The 22,972-nt window shown below is 36.2% G+C and overlaps 5 protein-coding genes across 6 annotated transcripts; 3 read left to right on the top strand and 2 right to left on the bottom strand.

Annotated features, from left to right (window-relative positions):
• Positions 1-517: 517 nt before the first annotated feature.
• On the top strand, positions 518-8,052 carry LOC124405175. Its single transcript, XM_046879855.1, has 8 exons — positions 518-944; positions 1,348-3,022; positions 3,107-3,341; positions 3,417-3,526; positions 3,605-3,851; positions 3,936-4,140; positions 4,270-4,471; positions 4,567-8,052. Exons 1-8 carry the CDS (start codon positions 724-726, stop codon positions 6,091-6,093), a joined length of 4,422 nt encoding a protein of 1,473 aa, XP_046735811.1. The 5' UTR covers positions 518-723; the 3' UTR covers positions 6,094-8,052.
• An 806-nt stretch (positions 8,053-8,858) lies between these two features.
• LOC124405667 (alanine--glyoxylate aminotransferase 2, mitochondrial) lies at positions 8,859-12,316 on the top strand. The gene is made up of 7 exons (XM_046880757.1): positions 8,859-9,290; positions 9,387-9,571; positions 9,654-9,966; positions 10,305-10,508; positions 10,592-10,906; positions 11,253-11,504; positions 11,602-12,316. The coding sequence occupies exons 1-7, from the start codon at positions 9,171-9,173 to the stop codon at positions 11,737-11,739; spliced, it is 1,527 nt and encodes a 508-aa protein (XP_046736713.1). The 5' UTR covers positions 8,859-9,170; the 3' UTR covers positions 11,740-12,316.
• Positions 12,317-14,628: 2,312 nt separating this feature from the next.
• LOC124405586 (transmembrane protein 64) lies at positions 14,629-16,970 on the bottom strand. Its single transcript, XM_046880613.1, has 3 exons — positions 15,991-16,970; positions 15,584-15,745; positions 14,629-15,376 (listed from the first exon to the last, which is right to left on the bottom strand). The coding sequence occupies exons 1-3, from the start codon at positions 16,525-16,527 to the stop codon at positions 15,212-15,214; spliced, it is 864 nt and encodes a 287-aa protein (XP_046736569.1). The 5' UTR covers positions 16,528-16,970; the 3' UTR covers positions 14,629-15,211.
• Positions 16,971-17,167: 197 nt separating this feature from the next.
• LOC124405169 (WEB family protein At4g27595, chloroplastic) lies at positions 17,168-21,882 on the top strand. Of its 2 annotated transcripts, XM_046879843.1 has the most exons (13): positions 17,168-17,406; positions 17,827-18,470; positions 18,545-19,123; positions 19,376-19,590; positions 19,706-19,868; positions 19,989-20,280; positions 20,348-20,580; positions 20,662-20,805; positions 20,881-21,045; positions 21,131-21,288; positions 21,362-21,506; positions 21,593-21,690; positions 21,796-21,882. In XM_046879843.1, exons 1-12 carry the CDS (start codon positions 17,271-17,273, stop codon positions 21,677-21,679), a joined length of 2,961 nt encoding a protein of 986 aa, XP_046735799.1. In that variant the 5' UTR covers positions 17,168-17,270; the 3' UTR covers positions 21,680-21,690; positions 21,796-21,882. The 2 variants fall into 2 exon arrangements, with proteins under 2 accessions (XP_046735799.1, XP_046735798.1); XM_046879842.1 differs by lacking the exon at positions 21,796-21,882 and having other exon boundaries at positions 21,593-21,727.
• Positions 21,760-22,893, bottom strand: LOC124405170. Its single transcript, XM_046879844.1, has 5 exons — positions 22,654-22,893; positions 22,441-22,576; positions 22,222-22,336; positions 21,997-22,114; positions 21,760-21,899 (listed from the first exon to the last, which is right to left on the bottom strand). Exons 1-5 carry the CDS (start codon positions 22,796-22,798, stop codon positions 21,880-21,882), a joined length of 534 nt encoding a protein of 177 aa, XP_046735800.1. The 5' UTR covers positions 22,799-22,893; the 3' UTR covers positions 21,760-21,879.
• Positions 22,894-22,972: the final 79 nt, after the last annotated feature.

Below are 22,972 nucleotides of genomic sequence, written 5' to 3'. Positions count from 1 at the left end.
TGCTCAATTAGTTTAGAATGCTTTATAATTATACTAAAATGGGATAACAAATATGTGTAAAATATTTTTCGCCAAACTCAATGAAAGCTCATGTTTTAGTTAATGTTTCAATTATTTTTACACCTTGATTTATTCTAAATACAGTCGAGTCATATACTGGGAAAAGTAGGAAAGCTTGTGAGCCTAAGGTGCTGTGATTTGAGTGAATAACGTTTCTGAAATCCTCGTATTTCAGTGTTCGAATTAAATATGGCGCCCAAGAAAACACCAGAGCCGCTGGAACATGTTTAACATGGGATCATCGATAGCTTTTTTCTCAGAATGGATTCCAGTCTTCCCTGAAAACGAAATATCGTCTGCACTTGATGCGCCGCATTGTACAGAATTGTACACAATACGCAATACCGTGGCAATGAGAAAAAAAAAAATAATAAAAATAAACATAGATATTGATGGATATCGAAGGCGCTTCGCTTGCCGCCAGAGAGCGTGATGCACAAGGGTCGCCTTGCAGCCTTTGCTATTGCTTGCTATTGCTCGTGTCCCGTGCCCGATCGATACATCAGAACGCGTGGACGGTGGCAAGGCAAGACAGTGGGCGTCGGTGATGAAGGTGGTTGTGGTGGTGGTGTAGGACATCCCCATGACATAAAGAGGATAGGGTGATATCGGTGCGCGTCCTTAACTTTTTTGGCTTTAATCCTTATGGACTAGGATGTAGTTATGCCCAAAAACAGTACGAGGCATGCGATAGAATCAGGGACAAAACGTTCTCACGTTCGACCAACGGTGCGGGCGCCTCCGGCCGAGAATAAACATTATCGAAGTATACACATCGGTGTTGTCAACGGGAAACGATGGATCCAACTAAAAAAACGTCTCGGACTTGGCACCGACGAGGACCTAGCCAGACATTTGTTGGATTTAGGTGAATCGTCGCAGAGGTACGTAGAAAATTATCACTATCCCAGTGCTCTTTCATGTCAATTCTTCACGGCATCTAACCCTCGTTGCGTTACGGCGATAGCTGTCACTCCGGCCGTTGCTTTCAATGCGAACGCAATGGCTGGCGGCGAAACGTCAAACGGGGCTTCCCCGAATCTAACTATTACTTGCCATCTACTGCTGAACACTATTTTCTCCCGTTGAATAAAAATCGGTATTATCTATTGGCACGTTTATCCCAATATCTCAATCGACTCAGAATCAGTGCCCATTGTGTTGTGCCAAACGATATGTTTACTGTTTACATGGACTGAAATGATGGAATGAAAAGTATGAATCTGTTTTATTTATCCATTAAAATTTTATCTATATACTACTGACATCAATCTTCACTTTTTTAAGGCTGAATAAAAGATCTCAGAACGGATTAGACTGCAAAGCAGATTGTGAAGATGAAGGAAACAGACCTAAACCTGTCGCTGTGGCAAATGGGGCTGATGAAAGTGAAGAGCCGCTGCGTCGAAGTCCTCGTAAGCAGTTACCGCTTCCAGTGCCAGAGGCACAGTCATCTGCACCAAAAACTGACGAGGTACTGGAGGTTGAAGCAGAATCGGAAACGTTGGAAAGCCTGAGCAAAGGGCATGTTAGAAGGAGCTCCAGGAATAAACACCACAAAAGTAAAACCAAACATCATAAAGTCAAGCGTAGGAAAAGAAAACATTTGAAAGTATTGGATAACACTGCGGTAGAATTAGAAGAAGGATGCGTGGCACCTGAGCTAGTGTCGCATCATAAGAGTCGCGAAGATTCCATCGAAAAAAGAGAGAAAAGAATCAGTGACAATGACACAGATAGCTCCGCTAGTCACGACGGAAACTCTGGAAAAGCTGAAGAGCATGAATTGCAGGTAGATGTAGACAAGCCAAAGACTGAAGATGTAGATAAAGTTAGACTTGCTGAAGGTGTACAAAGAACTGCAAACGGTTTTGATAATGCTCCTATAGACAAGGAAATTTTATCCAAAGAGACCAGAGTTGCTAATGCTCCGGTTTTAAAATTTGAAAAGAATGAGAGTAGTCAAATGGCAAATGATGAAGGTGAAAAGCTACCAGCTGTAAGCACAAGTAAAAGAAAAACTGTGATTGGAGTCAAAGAAGCCATACAAGATTTCAGCAGGGAGAAAAAGCCCGAAGAATTGAATAATTCGGATACAGATGTGACTGTCGACAAAGTCGGTGAGGATACCACATCTCAACAACCAAAGGTGGATAATATTCCAGATGAGCGAAAGTTGAGAAAGAAAAGAAAACGAATTAGGTATGAAGCTGATCGAGATTGTAAAGATATGAAAAGTGCATCGGATGATGTCACAGATGACCATGTGCATAAGCATCGGAAAAGAAAACACAAGCATACAGGCGAGCATAAGAATAAGAAACACCACGATGTTCGCAAGGCCCCTCAAAATGGGATTATTGTTCCTGATGAAAGCGTCATATCTGTATCTGTTATAGAAGATGCAGCTCCAGTCATCTCTGAAAGTGTACTGATAGAAAAAAACTCGGAAAACTCTTTGACTGAACCACAGAGAGTAGCAATAAAAATAAAGCTTTGTCAAGAGTGTAACAGTCGGCATTTACAAGACGCCTGCCCATTGCTCAAGCCTCAGTATACCATTTTAGATTCTACCACATATGCTAATTGGTTGAATAAGCACGTGGATAATCCTGAAGTTCAGAAGACAGTTTGCTGCAAAGATCCTATGTCTGAAGGCTACGACAAACCACCTGATGATGGTTTTGAATCTGATGACGACCAAACAAACTCAGAACAATCCAAACAAAGGATCAAAGTAGAAAGTGAAGAAAAGCAGCTGATCTTTGACAAAGATAGACCGATTTATGCCAGAGACTCTCTGCCAGAGTGTTTAGAACTGAAAGTAACGAGTCACGACCATGGGCTTGGGGTTTACGCTAAGAGTCGACTGCCAATGTATTCCAGACTTGGACCTCTTGTTGGTATACCGGTTAAAGAAATGGACATACCTGACGACTTCTCAATGAGACATATTTGGGAGGTTAAAAAAATTTTAACTTTCTTTTTATCCACACGGTTAGTTTTCTCAGCTTATTGCTCACTGAATTGTTTCATTTTCGTGCAGATGGAGCACAATGGTAAGACCTCGTATATCAGTACCACAGACCCATTGAGGAGTAATTGGGTGCGATATATGAGGCCAGCAGATACCAAGGAAGAAAGAAGTGTTATTGTTATGAGCAAAGAAGGAGAGCTTCATTTGGTCACTACGCAGAATATTACTCCCGGAATGGAATTGACCTACTGGGCTGATTCCCAATCGTCTACTTGGACACGGAAAAATAAAATGGACAAAACCAGTAAGCTCTACCCCCACTGTGACTTACTATACTTGGAATAATTTTCACAAATAATGTATAAATTTCTATATGCAGACTGTGGCGGTTGTAATCTGAACTTTGCTCATCCTATTTACTATCGGCTGCATTGCTGCATCTTTCATGATACCAATTACAGTCTTACGATAAGAAAATATCACTGCAAGGTAAAAGAAAAAAAGAACTGTCTATTGTGTTGAAAATTTTGCTCAGTAGTGACACTCACAAAATCATATTTTAATCAGGTTTGTGGAGCTGCTGTTTTGGGAAAAGACAACATAATGAAACATGCCGCCGAGCTACATGCAGGTCGTGGAGCTTACCAATGCCAATATTGTAAAAAATTTTTCTTGAGACTCAATTACTTAGAAATGCATCGAACATATGGGTGTTCCCAAAATCCACAAAGAGCAAGGCCACTTTGCGATTTTTGTGGCCGGAAATTCTGTCAGCCTCAGAAATTGAAAGTACACATCAAAAGGATGCACAGTGGTAGGATTATTTTCTTATTAACCTGTATAATGAAGTTTTATTTTGTATTGCCTCTAAATCTCATTCATTTTCTGCTTTGTACAGATATGTCGGAAGTGCTCAGAGAATTTCAGTGCAAATTGTGTCTAAAACTACTTGGATCGCGAGCAGCTCTGCAGCGTCATATGAAAGAGGTCCATCACAAAGATGTTATTGGTGCAGCTACTTGTGATCGTTGCGGAAAGATGTTTCAGAACAAGAGTAATCTTAAGATCCACATGCTGACCCACAGTGGAGTCAAGCCTTTCAAGTATGTTGATTTATCAACTACAATGCTATATCGATTATTTGCTTTATCAAAGTTTTTACCGTTTTCACAATCAATATACCATACATTTTAGTCCGGTAAAACGACTTCTATTTTCCTTTCAATTTTCAGGTGCAAAGAAAATAGTTGTAAAGCTGCTTTCACTACTAAACAGTGTTTACAATTTCATTACAAGAAAGTACATGGGCTGACTGAAGAAATGATGCCCAAGATTGAACGCTCTGTCGCATATACATTTGACGCATACAGTGGAGGTCTTATAGAAGATACTGGACGAGGGAAAACGCCCAGACTAAGCCGACAAAGTTCCCAGGTAAAGTTACTTAGATGCTCTGAATATTCATATCAGATCACCGGTCAAGAGACTTTCAGAGCAAGCAACAAAAATGTTTGTATGTTTTCATTTAGGATAACAGCAACAGTTTGCCGTCATTAGATGAATGCAGCTCAGAAAGTAGTTCGAAAGCAGAAATACCAATAAAACTTACTCAACCTGAATCTGTTGAATATGAAAACAACGAAGACGATCCACTAGCAAAGGATGAGTTTGAACATGAAAATCATCAGCCATCCTCACCCCAGTCTAGTACACTACAAATAGTAGACAGCATAGAATCAAATGTTGAGAATATTCGTCCTGAAACGGATTTGTACACAACCGCAAGGCTGCAAAGTAAAGGGAGTAAAAAGTGGATGGGTGAATTCAACACGCCGACGACTTCAGAAATACCAACGCAGCTTCAGTCTTCGTCTGCCCCACAAGACGTTTACGAATTTGAGGACAGGAAGGAGGAGGGGAAAATAACACAAACCCTGATTGATGAGTCTAAGCTAGGATTAAATGTGTATAGGCGAACGGAAAGCTCGAATGCTAGCTTGCTGGTAGAAGCAGCCCTTGATGCAGCAGAAAGGGATATCGGAGCTGTTTCTAGTCCAATATTAGAAGACAATGACAGAGATACCAATCTATATTCAATTTCAACACACTTACATTCGCCTATGCCTCAGAGATCTCCAGATACTCATTTGGATTCTTACATTCAGCAACAAGAGCTCATGTCCCCTACCGCAACTCCAGACAATCGTCATACACCACCGAGCCATTTACACATGGATTATCACTTGCACAGACCTGTGGATTATATGAACGCAAGGACCCACAATATGGAACAGTACTTACACCACGAAGATTTGCCCCGAGTTACGTCTCCAAACAATTATATTCATGTCCAAGACTTAGTATCACCAGCTGCAACACCAAATCCAAGATACCAGGATGTGCATCATCACCAAGTTCCCACAGATAATTTATCGAGCGATGAAGGTGATTCTGTAGCCCAAAATTTAAGTCTATCCGTCAAAGAGAAAGATCCTTTACAATTGGATCTATCCACTTCTTATAAATATGACACAATAGAATCAGACTTCGGAAGGGAGAGAACGAATTTTGAGCCCCTTGTATTAAATAGCAGTGAACTGCAGGGGCTGGACATGTCGGCTCGAGGATTTCACCACAGTTTTGGTGCTCAGGTACAAAACGTTCGTTACCACCATCATCTTTACGAAATTACTGAAAGACAGAGTGTTGATCTCAGTAGAACGGGAGGCTACTCGATGTCCCCACCGCCTCCGCCACCATCTTATCCACATAATGATGTTCTCAGAGTAGTTAGTCTAGATTTAACTCCAGGTGGACGACATAGTGTAGACTTGAGTCTATCTAGGTCTCATCACTTGCATGGGACTGGAACAAGATTGCTCACTAGTCCTCAACCACCGAGTGTTTCGAACTCGCATGTTGTGCCTGATACGATAGATGGCCGAATTATGTCTCCACCACCTCCACCCCCTGGATACAATCCAACTTACCCTGTCAGTCCAGCCCCGTATCATCCACCAAGACCTGGATATCATCATTACTCTGGCTATTACTGATTTTTAAACTTTTTTATTACGCTTTCAAAACCGAGTAGTTATTTTTGAAGGTAAAAAATCAGTATTTAAGAAATTGCGACGATTACTGAATTAATACAAAATGAAGACCATTTCAAAAGACATTGTGATAATTTCTATTAAGATCATTAGGATCTTTTCGAATTTACAAAATTAGTTTCGCTACATATGAAATGAGGCAACAGAATCTTATTCCGATCCGATTTTGACCCCAGATCAATGTTTGAAGCACCTGTGTAGACTTTTGGTCTTCAATATTAGTTACAGTAAATCTATATTGAATCTCTACTTCAAAAATTGTAAACGTCGTGCAAATAGTAGTTTGCAGTAACTGCGCCTCACAATTTGTGAAGTATGATACGGTCAGTGATACATTTAGATTGATACACTTGATAACCAGTTAAAAAAAGTTGTTATCTAGCTTTTAGCATATATTCTTCTATTTAGAATATATAATCTTGATATACACAACTGTCTGGAGTTAAAAACAAGTACACACGTAAATTCTATTAGATTACGCGTCTAATCTATTCATAATTTTTCCATGGTTATAAATTCCATGTTGAAATTTCTTCTAGTCAAAGTTATAATTGATGCAATTTTTCAATACTTGACACAGGAGTTTTGAAGTTGAGTAATTTGTATAATATTATAAACATTCAGAATGGTTTACAGCAGTGTGTAGGTAACTTTTAATGTATAACAGTACGTTAATTACTGGGTAAAATAGGTCTAAGGTTCATACAAATATTTGCATGGTTTTAACTGAAATTCAAACCCTTTGAAAAGCCCCATATAAAAAATTAACAGTGAGGTTTCTATTTTTCACATTTTCTGCTTAGTACCAAAGAACATAATTTATCGATATAATTGACGAGTGCCACTAATTTGTTTACACTCTGGAAAGAATCAGAAAATTTTTCATATCAGGAGAACTTGTGTAAATTTTATTAAGTATTCCATTTAGCCCTGATCACTGCCCCATCAATAATTAATATAACTCACTCAATGGAAGTACATAAAAGTATCAAATTACCGTCAATTATAGTTAATCACTATTTAAATTATTTACCATTGATAGAAATGGTATCTGAGTAAGTAAATATTATATTCCTTCATTCTCTTACTCAAATCTTCAAGGCTCTCTTTTAAAATTTGCGATATGGTAGGATTTATACTTTGGGGTTGAGCTACTAGTTTTATTAGTCAAAATTAGAACTATTACTACTTATTCTAAATATTACATTTGTTGCAATCATTCGCAGTTAGGATCCAGTTTATATAAGAGTTCAAGAATCTACTTTTCTGCCAGCGTAATCGTACTTATTTCTAGCAATGATATTTATTGAAGCAAATTGTCTTCGTCTCATTACCCATTTAGTCTTATCTGTCAACACCAAAGATTTAAAATAGTGTAACGTGTGTGCCAAATTATATTGCAAGGCATCTGTTATATTATTACTATATTTCTTAATTACCAATGGAGTTATTCTGTAATTTTCAGAATCAGTGTGAAAATATCACCCTTATACTCTTTGTTTAAAAATATTCTGTTATTTTATGATTGTCAGAACGAGTATTGGAAATTGTTAAATCTTATTTTTCATTGTTTTGTATATAACCATTAGTATTTTACTAAACATACCTACCTATACTATTGTGATATGATTTTGTGATTTTATAATAATGTTATGGATATACTTTTAGTATACCTAGACGTCTATTACCTTAAGGATAACTCCATGAATTCTCTCAAGTGTGATATTATTTATTTGTTAATTTATCTAATAGCAGTATGTGAATCTTATTTAATCAATTGTATTCTGTATATTGTGCATATAACATTAGATTAATTAAAGAGTCAAAATTTAAGGTATTAATTCTAGAAGAAAACACAAATACAAAAAAAACACTCAAATGAATAATGTTTATGAGTACAAAGTGTGGCACAGGATATATTTATATCAGGATCGATAATTTTAAGACATATACAAAAGAAAATACTGATAGAACGTACATTATGATGATTAAACAGAAAAAAATCTTATTCTCTCCCAATAATAGTATTTTATTATTATGAAATCATCAGCTTGATTAAGATGAGAGAGATGGGGTATTTCATAAAAGCCTAAACTACCGCTTGTTTTTTTAACGATATTCAATGAAAGTTCAGTAAGAGAACGCGTCTAATATCATTGATCATTTTATCAAGCGTCTCATCACCTTGGTTTTTTGTGGTTGCCTCAATGAAATTTTTTGACGTACGGTTTTTATTCTGTAATTAGTAAAAACATTGATTAATACTCTACTTAAAAAAAATTATAAGGATGGAAAAAATATAAATACCATACTTGCGAGAAATAAGCTATCAAAAAATTGAACCTCTGGAGAGTATCTGCAGCAAACATAAATTTGACCTACTCGTCGAATTGTTCACTGATTAACTTATGACATATTATTGACAGATAATTTATTGTAATCTAACAATCACGAATCTAACATATTTTTGTACAGATTTAATTTTCAATTTACATGCAAAAAGAATCGAAACAATTTTTGAACATGTTCGAATGTAAGTTTGGTAATCAAAAAAGTAAAATATTTATTCTCAAAAAGAAAATAATAAACTGCTAACTATTAATGTTCAGTGCGTCACTGATTCTAGTCTCAATTTTTGAACACGTTATTATTTATCTATTGCAGATACAGATGATCAGTATATATACGAACTCGTTTACGTCGCATTTTACCTTGCAAGGTATATCTATTTTACACTTGCGCTTGTAGTACGATAAAAGGTCTTGATACTTTCATACGTAAATGGTCTGATACACAGTTATGCAGCAGTTAACATTAATGACCTTTCCAAGCCGGCTTCAAGCTTAATGCCAGTCTGCAGTATGTGCATACAGATTATGGGTAATGACCCAACTGCTTGACTTGTCAACAACTACTTTTCAGTTTCAAAGTGGCTTTCAGCTAAGAAGGACCTTACATAATTACGGGAAGAAAATCTTTGGTGTCATAAGTTGTTGCAAAGCCACGGAACATTAGTAATTATGATTGCTAGAAGAATTTTTATAGATTGGCGTACATCGCAATGGAGTCACATTCGTAGACTGAGCTCTTCACGAATACCAGAAATGCCAGCATGTGATCATCAACCTTCTGTGTATCATGTAAAGTCACCTAAACCTTCGAATTAGCTTATCAAATTTAGAGAGTTGCTTGCAGGCACGAACGTGATGTTAATTAGTTACTATTTTATTCCGTAGGGTGAAGACTATGATGTTGTGAAAAAGGTAAATTCCTCCCACGTTGCACCCTGTCAGGTTCCTTTCTACAAAAAACCACTCATGATGTACGAAGGATTTGGTCAGTGGCTCTGGGACCACGAAGGGAAGAGATATCTTGATATGTTTGCTGGTGTAGCTACAGTGTCTATCGGACATTGTCACCCGTAAGTTACCCTCACTGATTCCTACTTAAGTACTAAAATCACTTATCACATTGAGAGTTAATGGGTCAGCTTTTGGAAACAGAAAAGTGGTATCTGCTGCGTCGCATCAAATGAGATGCCTTGGACACACGACACCCATTTATATGCAGCCTCGCTTACATGAGTACGTGAGAAAATTGGTGGCAAAACTCCCGGAAGACTTGTCAGTTGTTTACTTAGTCAACAGCGGCTCTGAAGCAACGGAGCTGGCCTTTCTGATGGCGCGTCTTCACACCGGTGCTCATGAAATCATTTCCTTGAAAAATTGCTATCATGGTGGTAGCCAAGCGGCAGCAGCCTCTACTGCGATGTCAACCTGGAGATATCCCGTGCCTTCACCTGCTGGATACATTCATGTTGGTACCTTTTCCAGTTTGGATTCAGATCGCTGTTTGGACTCTATATTATATTGAGAATAATCGCGATTTCTTTGCTGCATATCAAAATACTGTGAGCGGTAAGTTAGTTACAGTTAACATGGGGCACATTGGGAGTGTTACGAATCCTAATGTTGGTCTGCCTTTTGCTTTGATTGATATAATCAACCTACTTTCAATTGTTCAATAAGCAGGCAGCCTCTCCATTTACCTATTCCAATTAAAGCTCCACTCTTCTGCAGCACAGTATTATTTGATAATTATTCATGTGAATAGCAAATCACTTTCATAATGTGTGTGCTATCTTTTTGTTATAGGTCACAAACCCTGATGTCTATCGTGGTCCTTGGGGTGGATCAAAGTGTCGGGACAGCCCAGTTGCACCTGGTCGGAGAAAATGCGAATGTGCGAATGAACATTGCACTGCCTCTGATAAATACCTTGAACAGTTAGAAGATACTTTCAAATTCAGTCTTCCAAACAACGGGCGAGTTGCTGCTTTCATAGCAGAGAGTATACAGGTCAGTATTATGGTAATAATGTAGAGATACACATATATGCAGCACTATTCCCGCTATAAACCTAATTGCATTGTACGTTGAAGGGTATTGGTGGTACTGTGCAATATCCCAGATCATACTTGCGCAAAGCTTACGATCTCATTCATCACCACGGCGGTATCTGCATTGCTGATGAAGTGCAGACTGGATTTGGTCGCACAGGAGGAAACTTTTGGGGATTCGAAGGTCATGGGGTTCAACCCGATATTGTAACCATGGGAAAGGGTATAGGAAATGGTTTTCCTATGGGCGCAGTTGTTACTAAACCAGAAATTGCCAACAGTCTGAAGAAAGCTCTTCATTTCAACACTTTTGGTGGTAATCCAGTTGCCTGCGCCATAGGATCTGCAGTATTAGATGTTAGTATGAATTCACAACTGCATTCCATTGTGATATGATGTGTTAGTAATCGGCTTGCTCGAAGCATAAGGAATTAATGTTAATGACAAGTTTAAGCAGTTGAGGCCTATTTGGATGTATTATTCAGATCAGAGTTCACGAGGTCTGAAATTCCGTATCCGGACTATGCAGGCTTTGAATGGAAGCGAAGAAAATGGAGTTTTCGTGATTTCACTTGACCTCCAAGATCATTGATGCATTTGTTTATTCAATCCGAACAAAGTTTAAGCCTATTTTAAAAGGATCCAAAGTAAATATCGTCTACTCAAGATAAGCTCAGCGTTTGTTTGTTTCTGCATGTTGTAGGTCATTGCGGAAGAAAAACTCCAAGAAAACGCGCTGCAAGTGGGGACTTATCTAATTGAAAGATTGGGGGCCTTACAATTGGATCATCCCTCAATAATTGGAGATGTAAGGGGAAAAGGTTTAATGATTGGGGTTGAATTGATTTGCAATCCAGAAACCAGAAAGCCGCTACCAGTGCCACAGATGCTCGAGTTATTTGAAAATATCAAAGATATGGGTGTGCTTGTTGGGAAAGGTGGACTTTATGCGAATGTGAGTTATATTATTTATTTCCATTCACATTTTACTTTCGTAAAAAAGAAAATGAATTTTATGGTGAAAGTTGTGCGAATGATATGGATTTTTATAGGTATTGAGAATAAAACCCCCAATGTGCATCACTAAAGCGGACGCAGATTTCACAGTTGAGGTCATAAATCGAGCAATCGAGAAATCTAAACTTCAACATTGGCAAAATAAGGAATCTGTATTTTGCAGCGGTATATGATAATCACACTGTTTATGCAAAATTAACTTAATGGGGTTTGTGTGATTATTTAATTTTTTTTAATAATTATTCATTTTAGAAACTAATTTGTCATGTTTTTATTTTTTTACTGTATCATTTTTGAAAAATTTTACCAGCTCGATATTTAGATTAACATTGAAAAAGACAGTAAAACATAAGATTAGTAACAAAATATTTTATTATTTCATAAGCACATATACATATAATTTGGAAAACAGTGAAAACACAATCCACAGTTTAATTATCAATTATTATGCCGACAAAGGCGTTTTAAAACTTTTTTTAAATAGATAAATACTTTATCGAATTCAATTGTGAGTGAACGTTTTGTTTCGAATATCTACAATGGTAAAAATATTTTACTCATACTAAATCTGACAGTTAACAAATCCGCTACATGTGATAGGTATATTATTGTGTATACATAAAATCCATTGTATATTCCAATTGCTTTGCATAGTTACTGCTGGAGCGTTGCAATTTAAATAATGTACATATTTCATTAGTAGGATTCAAAAGTGATACTACAAAAGCGGATAGACCTACATAATATGTAGGTATATCTATACTAATGATTTTTTCTTTTCTTTTTTTTAGTGAGAAAAACTACACGTTTGCAGATGTGAAAATGTGTAGATCATAAATGTGTATTGCATATTGCCAACACATGAATTACATACAAGCAATTATTTAAATCTTATTAATACATTAATGCGTATTCTATTTACTGTGATCATACAATTGTATATCGGATTTTCTTTTTGTTTTTTATTGACTCAGAAAATTACTAAACTAAAAATTACGAAACTAAATTTGAATATCGGAAAATTTTTACCATTTTATCATGTCACGTCAACTTCTAATCCCAAAAACTGAACGTTGAGTATAAACAAAAGATTTTTCGGAAGCCCAAAATGTTGGAATAAGTATGCGTAAATTCACAGATATCACAAGTTTTGAAAATGCATAAAATCATCATTTTATAAAACAATATGGTTATAATAAGAAGCATAAAACTTTATAGGGTTGTCTGGTCTAGAAATTTGACAAAAATTAATTGTTTTTGCATATTATTATAGCTACATCTTTTATGAATATTTGCCCCAAAACCAATGTCGAAGTTCCAAAAATTGAGAAGGTCATGAGCATCCCAGTGTAATGCATCGTATACACTTCAATAGAGCCGAGTTCAAGGCTAGAAAGATCAGCCTATGTAAAAGTTGCAAATGCAGCAGAAGGCCTCCTAGATGCCCCAACAACCGCCGATTAAGGGTAAGAAAAATTCCCATTTTATTTCATACAGAAAGCAACGTGGCAATCAAAGTTAAAACTTTAAACAGGTTTATTCCGAAATAACATTTTTCAACCTGGTTGTCACAAAACCTTGAGTTCTATTCAATCCATCGATTTCAAATTTGGCATGGACCTTCAGTATATATCCCTCTATAGCTCGGACCTCAGGAATCATGAAATTATTGTTATTACTATTTTTAAAGAATACAAAACTTTTCACACCATCAGCATTTCTTTAATTTTTTTTTCCTTTGCTCCCATTCATAATGAAATTCTTGTTGATCAAGAAAACTATTTTTATTTCTGTTTGGGATGAATGGGAGCATTGGAATCATGTCAGCTTCTACAGCCCATTTTCCTTTCATGGCTATATTTAGAGGCCCATAACTTTTTTAATATTTGTTTTTTTTATAAGTTATGGGACATCAATAAAATTGTAAAAAATGGATGGTAAAAATATATATTTTTTTTTCCCAACGAACCCAAAAGAACACCCGTAATTTAGGTCTCTAGATTACCCTCTAAATTTGACCGACGTATGGTTGCATCAAATTCATTGAAAAATAATTATTGCTAACGGATCTTATTTTTCTTCAAAGGTTTCGATTCTTCTTCAACGAAATTGTTTTTCGAGACGAAGTTGTTTCGTAACCAAAATATAATAGATTCCACGATCGAAAAGTATAAACAGTGATCAGTTTTTGATTCGCTGATTTATTGCTTGAATTGTATGTATAAGAGTACTTAATCATGTGTAACCAAGCAAATACATATTTTTTATTATAAAATAATTTCAAATATGCGTGTCTGAGAAAGTAACGCTGGCAGGATAGAATACTGCACATAATAGGGAAAGGTTGTAGCTAGTGAGGGAAAACTATTGCAGGTCCAAGTAGTATACCAAATATATTTTCACAGTATCGCTCATGATGTATATTAAACGATAATGTAACAGGTATAATATCAGATTTTTCCTTAATAGTCTAAATGTATCCTGTAAATTATATTAATATCTGTCATAAAACTTCGAATTAGTCATAGTATATGCTCAAGAGAGATCCAATCCTGCAAATATTGCTGGGCTATGATATATCACTGTTTATTTTGATACTGGTTCCAGTAATTACTTAATTACTGTTGAATTATTTGAATCACTTCAATGTGACTAAAATCTGTGTCTTTTCACAGAATCATAAGCATTTGAATAAATAATATTTACATAGTATTTAAAGTGAATGGTGAAGAGATCGAAATAAGGAGTTTATAAATGAACAAAAAGTGTCAGTAAATGCAAATTCATTTCTTTTGGACAAATATGTAAAACATGAAAACAAAAAAACCATAAATCAATAAATTTATGTTACACCTATGTAACGTAAATTAAGAGTTTAGTTATTTCATCAGTCGGTGTGTAGAAAATTAGTGATTAAAAAACGCCCATCTACACCATCAGTAAAGTTTGGCACATATTTTAGAAATATTGTAAAACATAGTTTGAGAATTTGGATATTATGTTGCCAAAAAATTCAGTTACGTTTTTATATTGTATTGGATATTGTACCTAAATATTGTTTGTAAAAATTGATTGTTACCATATTTATCGACTGCGATGACATGGCTTTTGTTGTTCAAGGATCGGTATCTGAATATCGAATGAACTGAAAATCCTGAAAGCTTTTGCCATTGCGTTAGAATCTCGTTTGGTCAGAATCTTACATTGTTATCATTGTTAATGACTTGTGTTTCCATTCTAAATATTCACCATTACCAACCTAACCACTGTCACTATATTAATTGTGTAAAATCTTTGTTCTGTATAATACAAATATCACTTTATGATATTTCTACTCATTCTCATTTTTAAGAACAGTGCAAGTTACATGACTTTCTCGTACCGACTTTGTTACGAGCTAAATGCTTATGCAGTAACAATATGTACATAATGTTTTTGAAAAAAATCGTAAGACATTTGTACATAAAAAAAGAAGTTCCCTTACTATAATATCTTATGACAGTATGTATGTGGCATACATATTATAAGATTTCAAATATTTATCTAAAATGGGAAGAGATTGCCTATTTATAAAGTAATGCAATCTGTAAATTATGAGGACTTGGTAGATATAAAATTACCTCAAAATAATACTCGACTTTATGGTTAAGCGATGAAATTGGACAGTACCATTTTTGAATCTGGAAGAGTTTCAAGAAGAAAATGCGGAGTATCAGCCATTGAAGCTAGGTCAGCTTCCAGCAATGCTAATTGTAATTCTCGGCGTGCCTTCTGTACTATGTAAACCATCAGCGAAACACCAATGAGGATCTAAGAAATATGTAATGGATTAACAATTTTATTTCTAATTTTAGTTTTTAGTCGTATAAAATCAAACTTCGTATCAGTTATATTAAAAAAGTTCAAAGTTGCCAAATATTGCCAATATTGCTTTGTACAAGAATTTCAATACAGCAAATCTCAGTTGGGTCCTATTAATGCTGCATTTTCATACACAAATGAAAACATGGTCATTACCTGAAAGCAAAATACTGTGTATCCTGTGGCTGCAGTGGATCTGTCCTCAAGCACATCCTGCATAGATCTTAAACTACTTCCCAAATAAACATTTATCAACTGAGCAGGAAGTAGACCAAGCGCACTTGCCAGGTGATATTGAAACCCGGTAATGTTGCTTACCTGCAAAAAAGTTGAGTCACCATTCGTTAAACTAAACCGCTAAATATAAATAATTTCAGAAGAGAATCATAATTTAATCTGAATTTTATTAAAATTGCTGCATGTTCAAATGGATTGATATTCTTGGTCGATCATTCAAGCTGGCATAGATTTAACATGTCAGTGGTTATCTTGATTAAACGAAATGTGAGTTGTGATGATCTAAGCAATTTATAAGGCTTTACCTTTATCGGATCTGGACTTACCGCGAATATAGTGTTTTGAAGGCCAAATGGAATCGGCGTGAGCCGGGCAAAAAGGACAACTTTAAATGCCTGAGGACCGGATATTACTCTGAGAATTGCTCTCGCTGTGTCGCTCTGGAGAAGAGCTCCGATCGGGAGTCTTGAAGACAACGCACCTAGTGTGCCATGGGCGATGGCTATGCCTAAATTTGCTGCCAGTATAACCATAGTTATGCCTTTTATAATGCCGAACAAGTAGCCACTGGCGACTATCAGAAACAAGTAACCGATGACTATGGGAAACGAGACAATAGTAAACAGGCCAATGAAAATAATCGTGACAAGCCAAGGGTTTTGGTGCTCTATCCAATAAAGCAGTATTTTTATGTAGTCACGACATATGAAGACTATTGCTCCAAGGAAAGCCAGCGTCGCAACTGTGATTAGTATGTAGCACAGAGAATTCGAGTTCAAGCAATTGCAACGAATCGTATTACTGTTCGAGTTTTTAAACGTTCTTACTCCACTGTCACCACTTTCAATGCTAATTACATCCATCTTAACTGGGTTTTTCCTTTACTACTTATTTATCGTTCACTTGTCTATTTATATTTCTTCACTTCGATTATACGTATGTTTAGTTGATGTGAAATTTCTTCGAGGTCCAGCCGGTAACTTGACACGTATTTAAATTCGATATTAAATGTCTTTGGATGTAATATTTACTGTTTTTTTGTGCGTGTAAAGTAATTCTCTTTCGTAACTCCGTTATTCGCCATTGCAGCGGTGATTTGTATTGTAACCTATTCTTGGAGGACCAAGACGTCAGATAGAATGGTCTAACCTCGAAAACGGGATCTGCATTGTTTAGGTTTTACGTATGTAAGGTTCAAGCCGACAATCCCATCGCGACACTCTATTGGATTTGGATGTAAACAATTGAATCAGGTATAGCTAACGATTCATTCAATCAGAGGGGGTAGCCAAATTCACACACAAATGCACACATACACACACACACGCATGGTACCAACCGCAACGCCGATTGCCGTATGCCTGATACCAGCTGATGGGCGTTAAAATAGCAATGGGTGTGGGGAAAGGGCAATATTACGGTTGTCATGGAAACCCGTGAGAGACGCTGAGTACAACACAACACGTCAAGACAATAAGACATACATTGCGATTGATCATTGAACTGTCAGACGCCGGACTTGCCGGGCCCAGAGTTCTGAGATAAGTTGAATTTGAAACGGCCGATCAGACGTGTGTCTGCATTAGACGTTGACGTCTCAGCGGATATGGATGACCTGGACGATCTGGAGGACGATTTATTTGGGACGATTGTGAGGAGGAAAAATTCTTATCCTGGACCAGAAATTCCGAAATCTAACACACAAGCCACTTCTGGTATAAAGAAGAAAGTTGTGTTTCATGGTTCGCTTTTAGCTTTTATTTTACGTATTATTTTCATGTTGAAAAATTATTTGTCTTCCAGTTGTTCATCCATCACAATTAATTTTTCACAGATGTAATTTACACAATGAACAGAACACATTTCAATCAACCTATGTAGTTTAATTAGTATATATTGGACAAATGAAGACACGCAACCTTTCATAATTTAATTTAATTATATCTAAACAAACAACACTTCCTGATGCATAATTGAGCTAAGTACACACCTCTCATCCCCGTGATAAACTTGAATTAAAGATAGCTTAGTTTGATTATGTTGCTAATAATGTCTTGAGTTCATTATTATTATTTTATTCGAGATATGTATTGTGGAAAAAAAAAAAATAGCAACACATGTGACATAATACAAAATATTTTGTGAGTATATTCTATTTACAGATTTTAATGAAGATGATCCATTGGGGGATCTTCTCTCAGAGGAGGAAGACTCCCAGCCCAACACCGGTGCCAATATAAAAGGAAGTATCATGTCAGATTTATTTGGTATAAAAGGATCTGATTCTTTAGAAGCAAACACTCACCAAAACAAATCTCAGTCAAAGTTAATTTCATCAGTCGAAAAGGTCGCAGCAGTAGCTGACAAATTATCAGCCAAGTCAGGTGACCAGAGTGGACTATCAATCGCTCCTCCAACTGAAATTACTGAGGAAATATGCAGACCTACCACCCCTCTACGAAGTAATATACTTAGCAAAAATGCAGTAGCGACCAGCACTACTGATAGAACTGGCAAAGCTGGGGACAAGTCCAAAAAGTCATACCTGATGGAGGATCTGTTTGGTAACAGAGCGAAGGATAAGGTTCCAGTTAAAGATCCGACTGTGGCTGGAATAGATATGTCAGAGATTCAGAAAAAGTCAGAGCAGTTGTCGAAACCAAATTCTGTAGGATATGCGCCTACCCTCTCTGCCCCCAGAGAATCTCGCAGAAGTAGGAGAAGCTCTGGCGGGATTATAGATCCTCTTGGGATGTTTTCTTCCCCAACTCTGCCATTTGAGACATCTACAGCACAGAATTCCGAGGTAGGTACAGTATGTATTAGTCAGATCTGCATTGTGGAATGAATTACAATTTCATTCATTCATCGCTACGTCAGGTAACCGCATCTAAATTGGATTACTCATCATCTTCTGGACTAAAGGATGCTAGAATGGCAGTTGGTGCATCTGTTAAGAGCAATCCAGAGTTACCATCTGAAGATTTGCCTGAGTGGCTAGGTGGTCCGAAAAAGTTGGATAAAAACGTTTTAGAAGAAAAATTTCCTAAAAAAAACGTCACGCCGGAGATAACTAAGTCTGGGGATAAACCTTTGAATGCTGCTCATGCATTAGACACATCAAGAGATCAAGGAGTGGAGAATTCTGAGTATCTTCCAGCTCAATCAAGCTTGGATCGTTCACAAAATTATCCTGAACATTTGTCGTTGATGACTGGCATTCAATTCGATCAGCAGGCAACAATGTTATCTCTGCAACAACAGGAGCATGAGTTGAGGACAGCAGCGACGTTGTCTCGACAAAGTGAGCAGTTAAATAAGATGATTGACAGCCAAAGAGGAAGACTTAATGATCAAGAAAAACAGTTTAGTCTACTCATAAAACGTCAAATTGATCGGCAAGAATTGCTTGAGGCACAAATGAAGGCACAGCAGGATCGTATAAACAGCCACCTTCAGGTATATATTATTATTATTTCCTTGTATTCTCTGTCTATTTTGAATTTCAAAATATCACTATTTCACAAAACAAGAAATGAATGAAAACATCGTGACCGTTTTTTGGAGAAATGAATTTCGCAAAAATCATGGAATTTTATCTATTACTTTTTGCAGCCAAATAATTGCTTTAATTTTATTTTATAAAGTTTATTTATATTTACATTTACGTTTAGTATGATGTTATACATATCATACTTATTTTTATTTCAGGCATTGTTAGCTCAACCTACTTCTCTCCCCTTCATGCCACCAACGATTCAGAATAACGATTTAGCTGAGGGCAGTGATGAAAACAAAAAGGATCAGGGTACATTAGAAGTAATTATTCGCAAATTAGAAACCGAGAAACTTGACTTTGAAAATATTATTGACAAACTAAAAGATCAGCATTCCAAAGAAATCGCAATAATTGAAGAGTCTTACATGTAAGTAATTTCATCAACACTAAATTTTCTCAAATAATTTTTGCAAGCTGATAATGCTGTAAGACATAATTTAAATCAACCATACAGTTATAACTTTGGTTGTTCATAATTCTAGGCGGCAAATAGAAATAATGAATCAAGGGTCAGTGAGATTAGAGAAGCGCTTGCGACAGGATGTAGAATTAGCAGAAGCTGATTATGAGGCTAGAATACAGAAGGTGAAAGAAGAGCAAGAAAGTCTAAAAATAGCACATGGTGAGGAATTAGAAAACCTTAAGGTACAATACTAATCTCACATAGCATTTTAGATTTATGACTAATATTTTTTTAACCACTTGTTGTTACTTATGTAATTGTGCTTTCCGGAAAATCTTAAGGAATTATGTGAATTTTTACAGATGGAACACATAAAACAAATACAAGAAATGAGAAACAGGCAACATCATAATATACAGCTCATACAAAATGAGTATGTAGAAACTATTCAAAACATCAGTAAGGCTAAGGAGATTGAACAACAAACTATAAATAGTGCCACCACCCAGACTGCAGCTCTTAGTGACACACTGCAAGTCATGAAAAACACAATTGGCGAAATCGAGGAGTTGAAAATTAAACTCCAAAATAATATGGATGAAAGTAACAAAGCAAAGGAATATATTCTAAAACAGCACATTGACGAAATAAAAGGTACAAATCGAGTGACTTACACACTTTAATGTATCGCTAATATTGACCTCGATTATTAATATTTTAGATTTAAAAGATCATTTAAAGAAACAGCACGAAGTACTAGAAGTAGATCGCAAGGACTTAGCTGAAGCATTGCGACATTTGGATGATGGAGCTGTGCGTTTGATCTCTGAATTTGATAGATATACTAAGGAGAATTTAGAGGCTGAAAAAAGACTTAAAAATAGAGAAGAAACACTTATTAGAGACAGAGAGTTGCTGGACCAGCATATTCAATGGGAACGCAATCATATACAAGTAAGACATCCAAATGTATCAAGAAAATATATCTACATGCATTGGTTCCAATGTGGTGATAACATTTTTATCAATTCAAAGGTAATGAAAGAAACGTGGATCAAAGAACAGGAGCGCCAGATTAAGCAACTCTCTGAAGAACGGAATAGCATTGCAACAGAGAGAGCAAGACTAGAAACAATTCAGAGATTAAAATTTGACGATGATGATGCAACCAAAGCTGAGGTAGGTATCGATATTTATTAATTATTACATATTCAAGTCGTATAACTATGGAGAAATTTTCCTCAACTCTGGCAGCTTGAGGCTGCTCTTTGCACAGCACGTGATGCCACTAATTTGGCCAACCGAGAAAGGCAGAAATGGAGAGAGAGGCTAAACGAACTTCAGATAGAAAAACAGAAAATCAAAGAAAAAGAAAATGCTTTGACGCTACGTGCCAGAGAACTCGAGGATCTGACACAGGTGAAAACTGGACTATACTTAATTTTTCTGTAGAATCGCTTGGTCACTAAATGGTATAGTAATGTATTCTACTTTTGCTTAACAGTCTGCCTTGGGGAAAAGAGAAGAAGGTCTTAGGGCATTGAAAGAAGCTCATCATCTCGATGAACAGTACAAGGTATACTTTGGTCAGCTACAAATGCAATCAGAAGCATTGGCGCAAAGAGAAAACAAGCTGGCAGCTGAAAAATTAGCTTTGGCAAGGTAAATACGGATTTTGGGGCAGAAAAAATTTATATGTACAATTGGTAAAAACTTTGTATTGTTTTTTTATTAGAGAAAGATTGGCATTGAGGATGAATCAGACAGAGAAACCTGAGAAAGATACAGGCGGGTCAGAGTTCCATACTGAACAGCACTCCCAATATCCCTTGCAATTCAATAATTTTCATGATTCACAAATATTTACAACGCATTTTAAGGTAACATACAAAAAAGGCAATTAGTTTTTGTCTTCATTTTTGTATATGTAGCAATAATTACACATGTATGGTACATCTCGTTTCAGGACATCGTAGATCCACGTTTGGTGCTATTAAAGTTAGGCTTGGATAACGAGCTAGATGTAACCGATGACTGCCTAGGAACTGTGTAAAATATCGGTCAGTAACTGGATAAATACAAAATCTAGAAGAATCCTAAATAATTATAGTTTTTTGCTTTGAGAAGTCGACATTTCAATACGATATAATCATGTATTATCCATTCATTACAGTTGGCCAAGTTGTTACAAATGTATAAAAAAACTTTTGTAAAATGATGTAAATCTATAGGTAGCATCACGCCTTTCTTCATCTACAAGCCTGGATCCTCATCTGAAACATATTAAAATATTATGTTTGTGTCGGATCTGATTATAAGCTTTATGAACCCTTCAGGGCATCTCTAAAGCATCGTAGGAATGACACTCACCGCATGGAAGAAAGCAGTGGTTTTTTATTATTTCCGTGTTCTCCCTAAATGTTCCCACTTGATCAACGAGAATTTTACACCGGCTCAATTCTTGATTCACAGACTCACCATATGTGTTCTAAGTGAAAATACAGATTTAACACGAAGTCAATTTTGCATGCAAAATATTATTTTGCCAAGGAGGAATGCTTTTTCATTAGACATAAACAAGGATATATGACTTACAATTTTTTTACACAGTTGGTTAACATCAACCTCATTTTCTGGCTCAATGGATTTTTGAACTTCAGAAAATTTGTTCACAAAATTAATGGCGTTTGATACCAAGTTGATAGCTTCCCTGAAAAAATTGAGCAAGTAAGTAGAAGGTGTATTGTGAGAGGTTTAGGGTAATTTAATAATTATCAATACAGTATAAATATAAAATATAGTATATTTACTGACTGTTTAGATTTGTACGTAACTGGCAACTTAGGTGCATTGTCTTTCGAGCCATCAATGACTTTCTGCAACCCATGCTTCTGCATGACAATACTTTTTAAATTCTTATTAATATTCTCTTTGATTTGCAGCTGTTTGTCTGTAATATATGAAACGTTATTCATTTATTGCAAGTTGAAATGTATTATTTTCGGCACATTCTTTCGGGATAATCACCGTGTAAACTTTGCAGTTCCTTTAGTTTTACGTTTTGTTCAATCTTGATCATAGTCTCGCGATTCAAGTCATTGTCATTCTCTAGCTCTCGGTGACGGCGCAGCAAGTTTATCACTAAATCTGGATTTTCCCCTGCGACTTCCATTTATATTATTTTCAATGATCATTCGACAGTAAATAAAACATACGCTGGTTAAACATAACCTATCGTTACAGTAAACTTCAAACAAGATTTGAATTTACGTACTTTGGCCATAGGCATGACCAACTTAAGAGCACTATGTTCGAAACACGGAGTTGTTAGCCTAACAGGTTGGCC

Source organism: Diprion similis, chromosome 4 (genome assembly GCF_021155765.1).
Source record: "Diprion similis isolate iyDipSimi1 chromosome 4, iyDipSimi1.1, whole genome shotgun sequence".
In the NCBI taxonomy this organism is placed as follows: Eukaryota; Metazoa; Arthropoda; class Insecta; order Hymenoptera; family Diprionidae; genus Diprion; species Diprion similis.
This window is presented reverse-complemented; position numbering and strand designations above follow the sequence as displayed.

What these genes read in the sequence shown, in the direction of transcription:
- LOC124405169 (XM_046879843.1), top strand. Translation starts at nt 17,271, where the DNA reads ATGGATGACCTGGACGATCTGGAGGACGATTTATTTGGGACGATTGTG. An exon ending in GTATAAACAGCCACCTTCAG is followed by an intron (nt 19,124 to 19,375) that starts GTATATATTATT and finishes TTTTTATTTCAG; the next exon opens with GCATTGTTAGCTCAACCTAC. An exon ending in GCACATTGACGAAATAAAAG is followed by an intron (nt 20,281 to 20,347) that starts GTACAAATCGAG and finishes TTAATATTTTAG; the next exon opens with ATTTAAAAGATCATTTAAAG.
- LOC124405667 (XM_046880757.1), top strand. Translation starts at nt 9,171, where the DNA reads ATGATTGCTAGAAGAATTTTTATAGATTGGCGTACATCGCAATGGAGT. An exon ending in CACCTGCTGGATACATTCAT is followed by an intron (nt 9,967 to 10,304) that starts GTTGGTACCTTT and finishes TTTTTGTTATAG; the next exon opens with GTCACAAACCCTGATGTCTA. An exon ending in TCATAGCAGAGAGTATACAG is followed by an intron (nt 10,509 to 10,591) that starts GTCAGTATTATG and finishes TGTACGTTGAAG; the next exon opens with GGTATTGGTGGTACTGTGCA.
- LOC124405170 (XM_046879844.1), bottom strand. Translation starts at nt 22,798, where the DNA reads ATGGAAGTCGCAGGGGAAAATCCAGATTTAGTGATAAACTTGCTGCGC. An exon ending in GGAACTGCAAAGTTTACACG is followed by an intron (nt 22,577 to 22,653) that starts GTGATTATCCCG and finishes CATATATTACAG; the next exon opens with ACAAACAGCTGCAAATCAAA. An exon ending in ACCAACTGTGTAAAAAAATT is followed by an intron (nt 22,115 to 22,221) that starts GTAAGTCATATA and finishes ATTTTCACTTAG; the next exon opens with AACACATATGGTGAGTCTGT.
- LOC124405175 (XM_046879855.1), top strand. Translation starts at nt 724, where the DNA reads ATGCCCAAAAACAGTACGAGGCATGCGATAGAATCAGGGACAAAACGT. An exon ending in TAAGAAAATATCACTGCAAG is followed by an intron (nt 3,527 to 3,604) that starts GTAAAAGAAAAA and finishes TATTTTAATCAG; the next exon opens with GTTTGTGGAGCTGCTGTTTT. An exon ending in AGTGGAGTCAAGCCTTTCAA is followed by an intron (nt 4,141 to 4,269) that starts GTATGTTGATTT and finishes TTCAATTTTCAG; the next exon opens with GTGCAAAGAAAATAGTTGTA.
- LOC124405586 (XM_046880613.1), bottom strand. Translation starts at nt 16,527, where the DNA reads ATGGATGTAATTAGCATTGAAAGTGGTGACAGTGGAGTAAGAACGTTT. An exon ending in TTCAAAACACTATATTCGCG is followed by an intron (nt 15,746 to 15,990) that starts GTAAGTCCAGAT and finishes ACTTTTTTGCAG; the next exon opens with GTAAGCAACATTACCGGGTT. An exon ending in ACACAGTATTTTGCTTTCAG is followed by an intron (nt 15,377 to 15,583) that starts GTAATGACCATG and finishes CATATTTCTTAG; the next exon opens with ATCCTCATTGGTGTTTCGCT.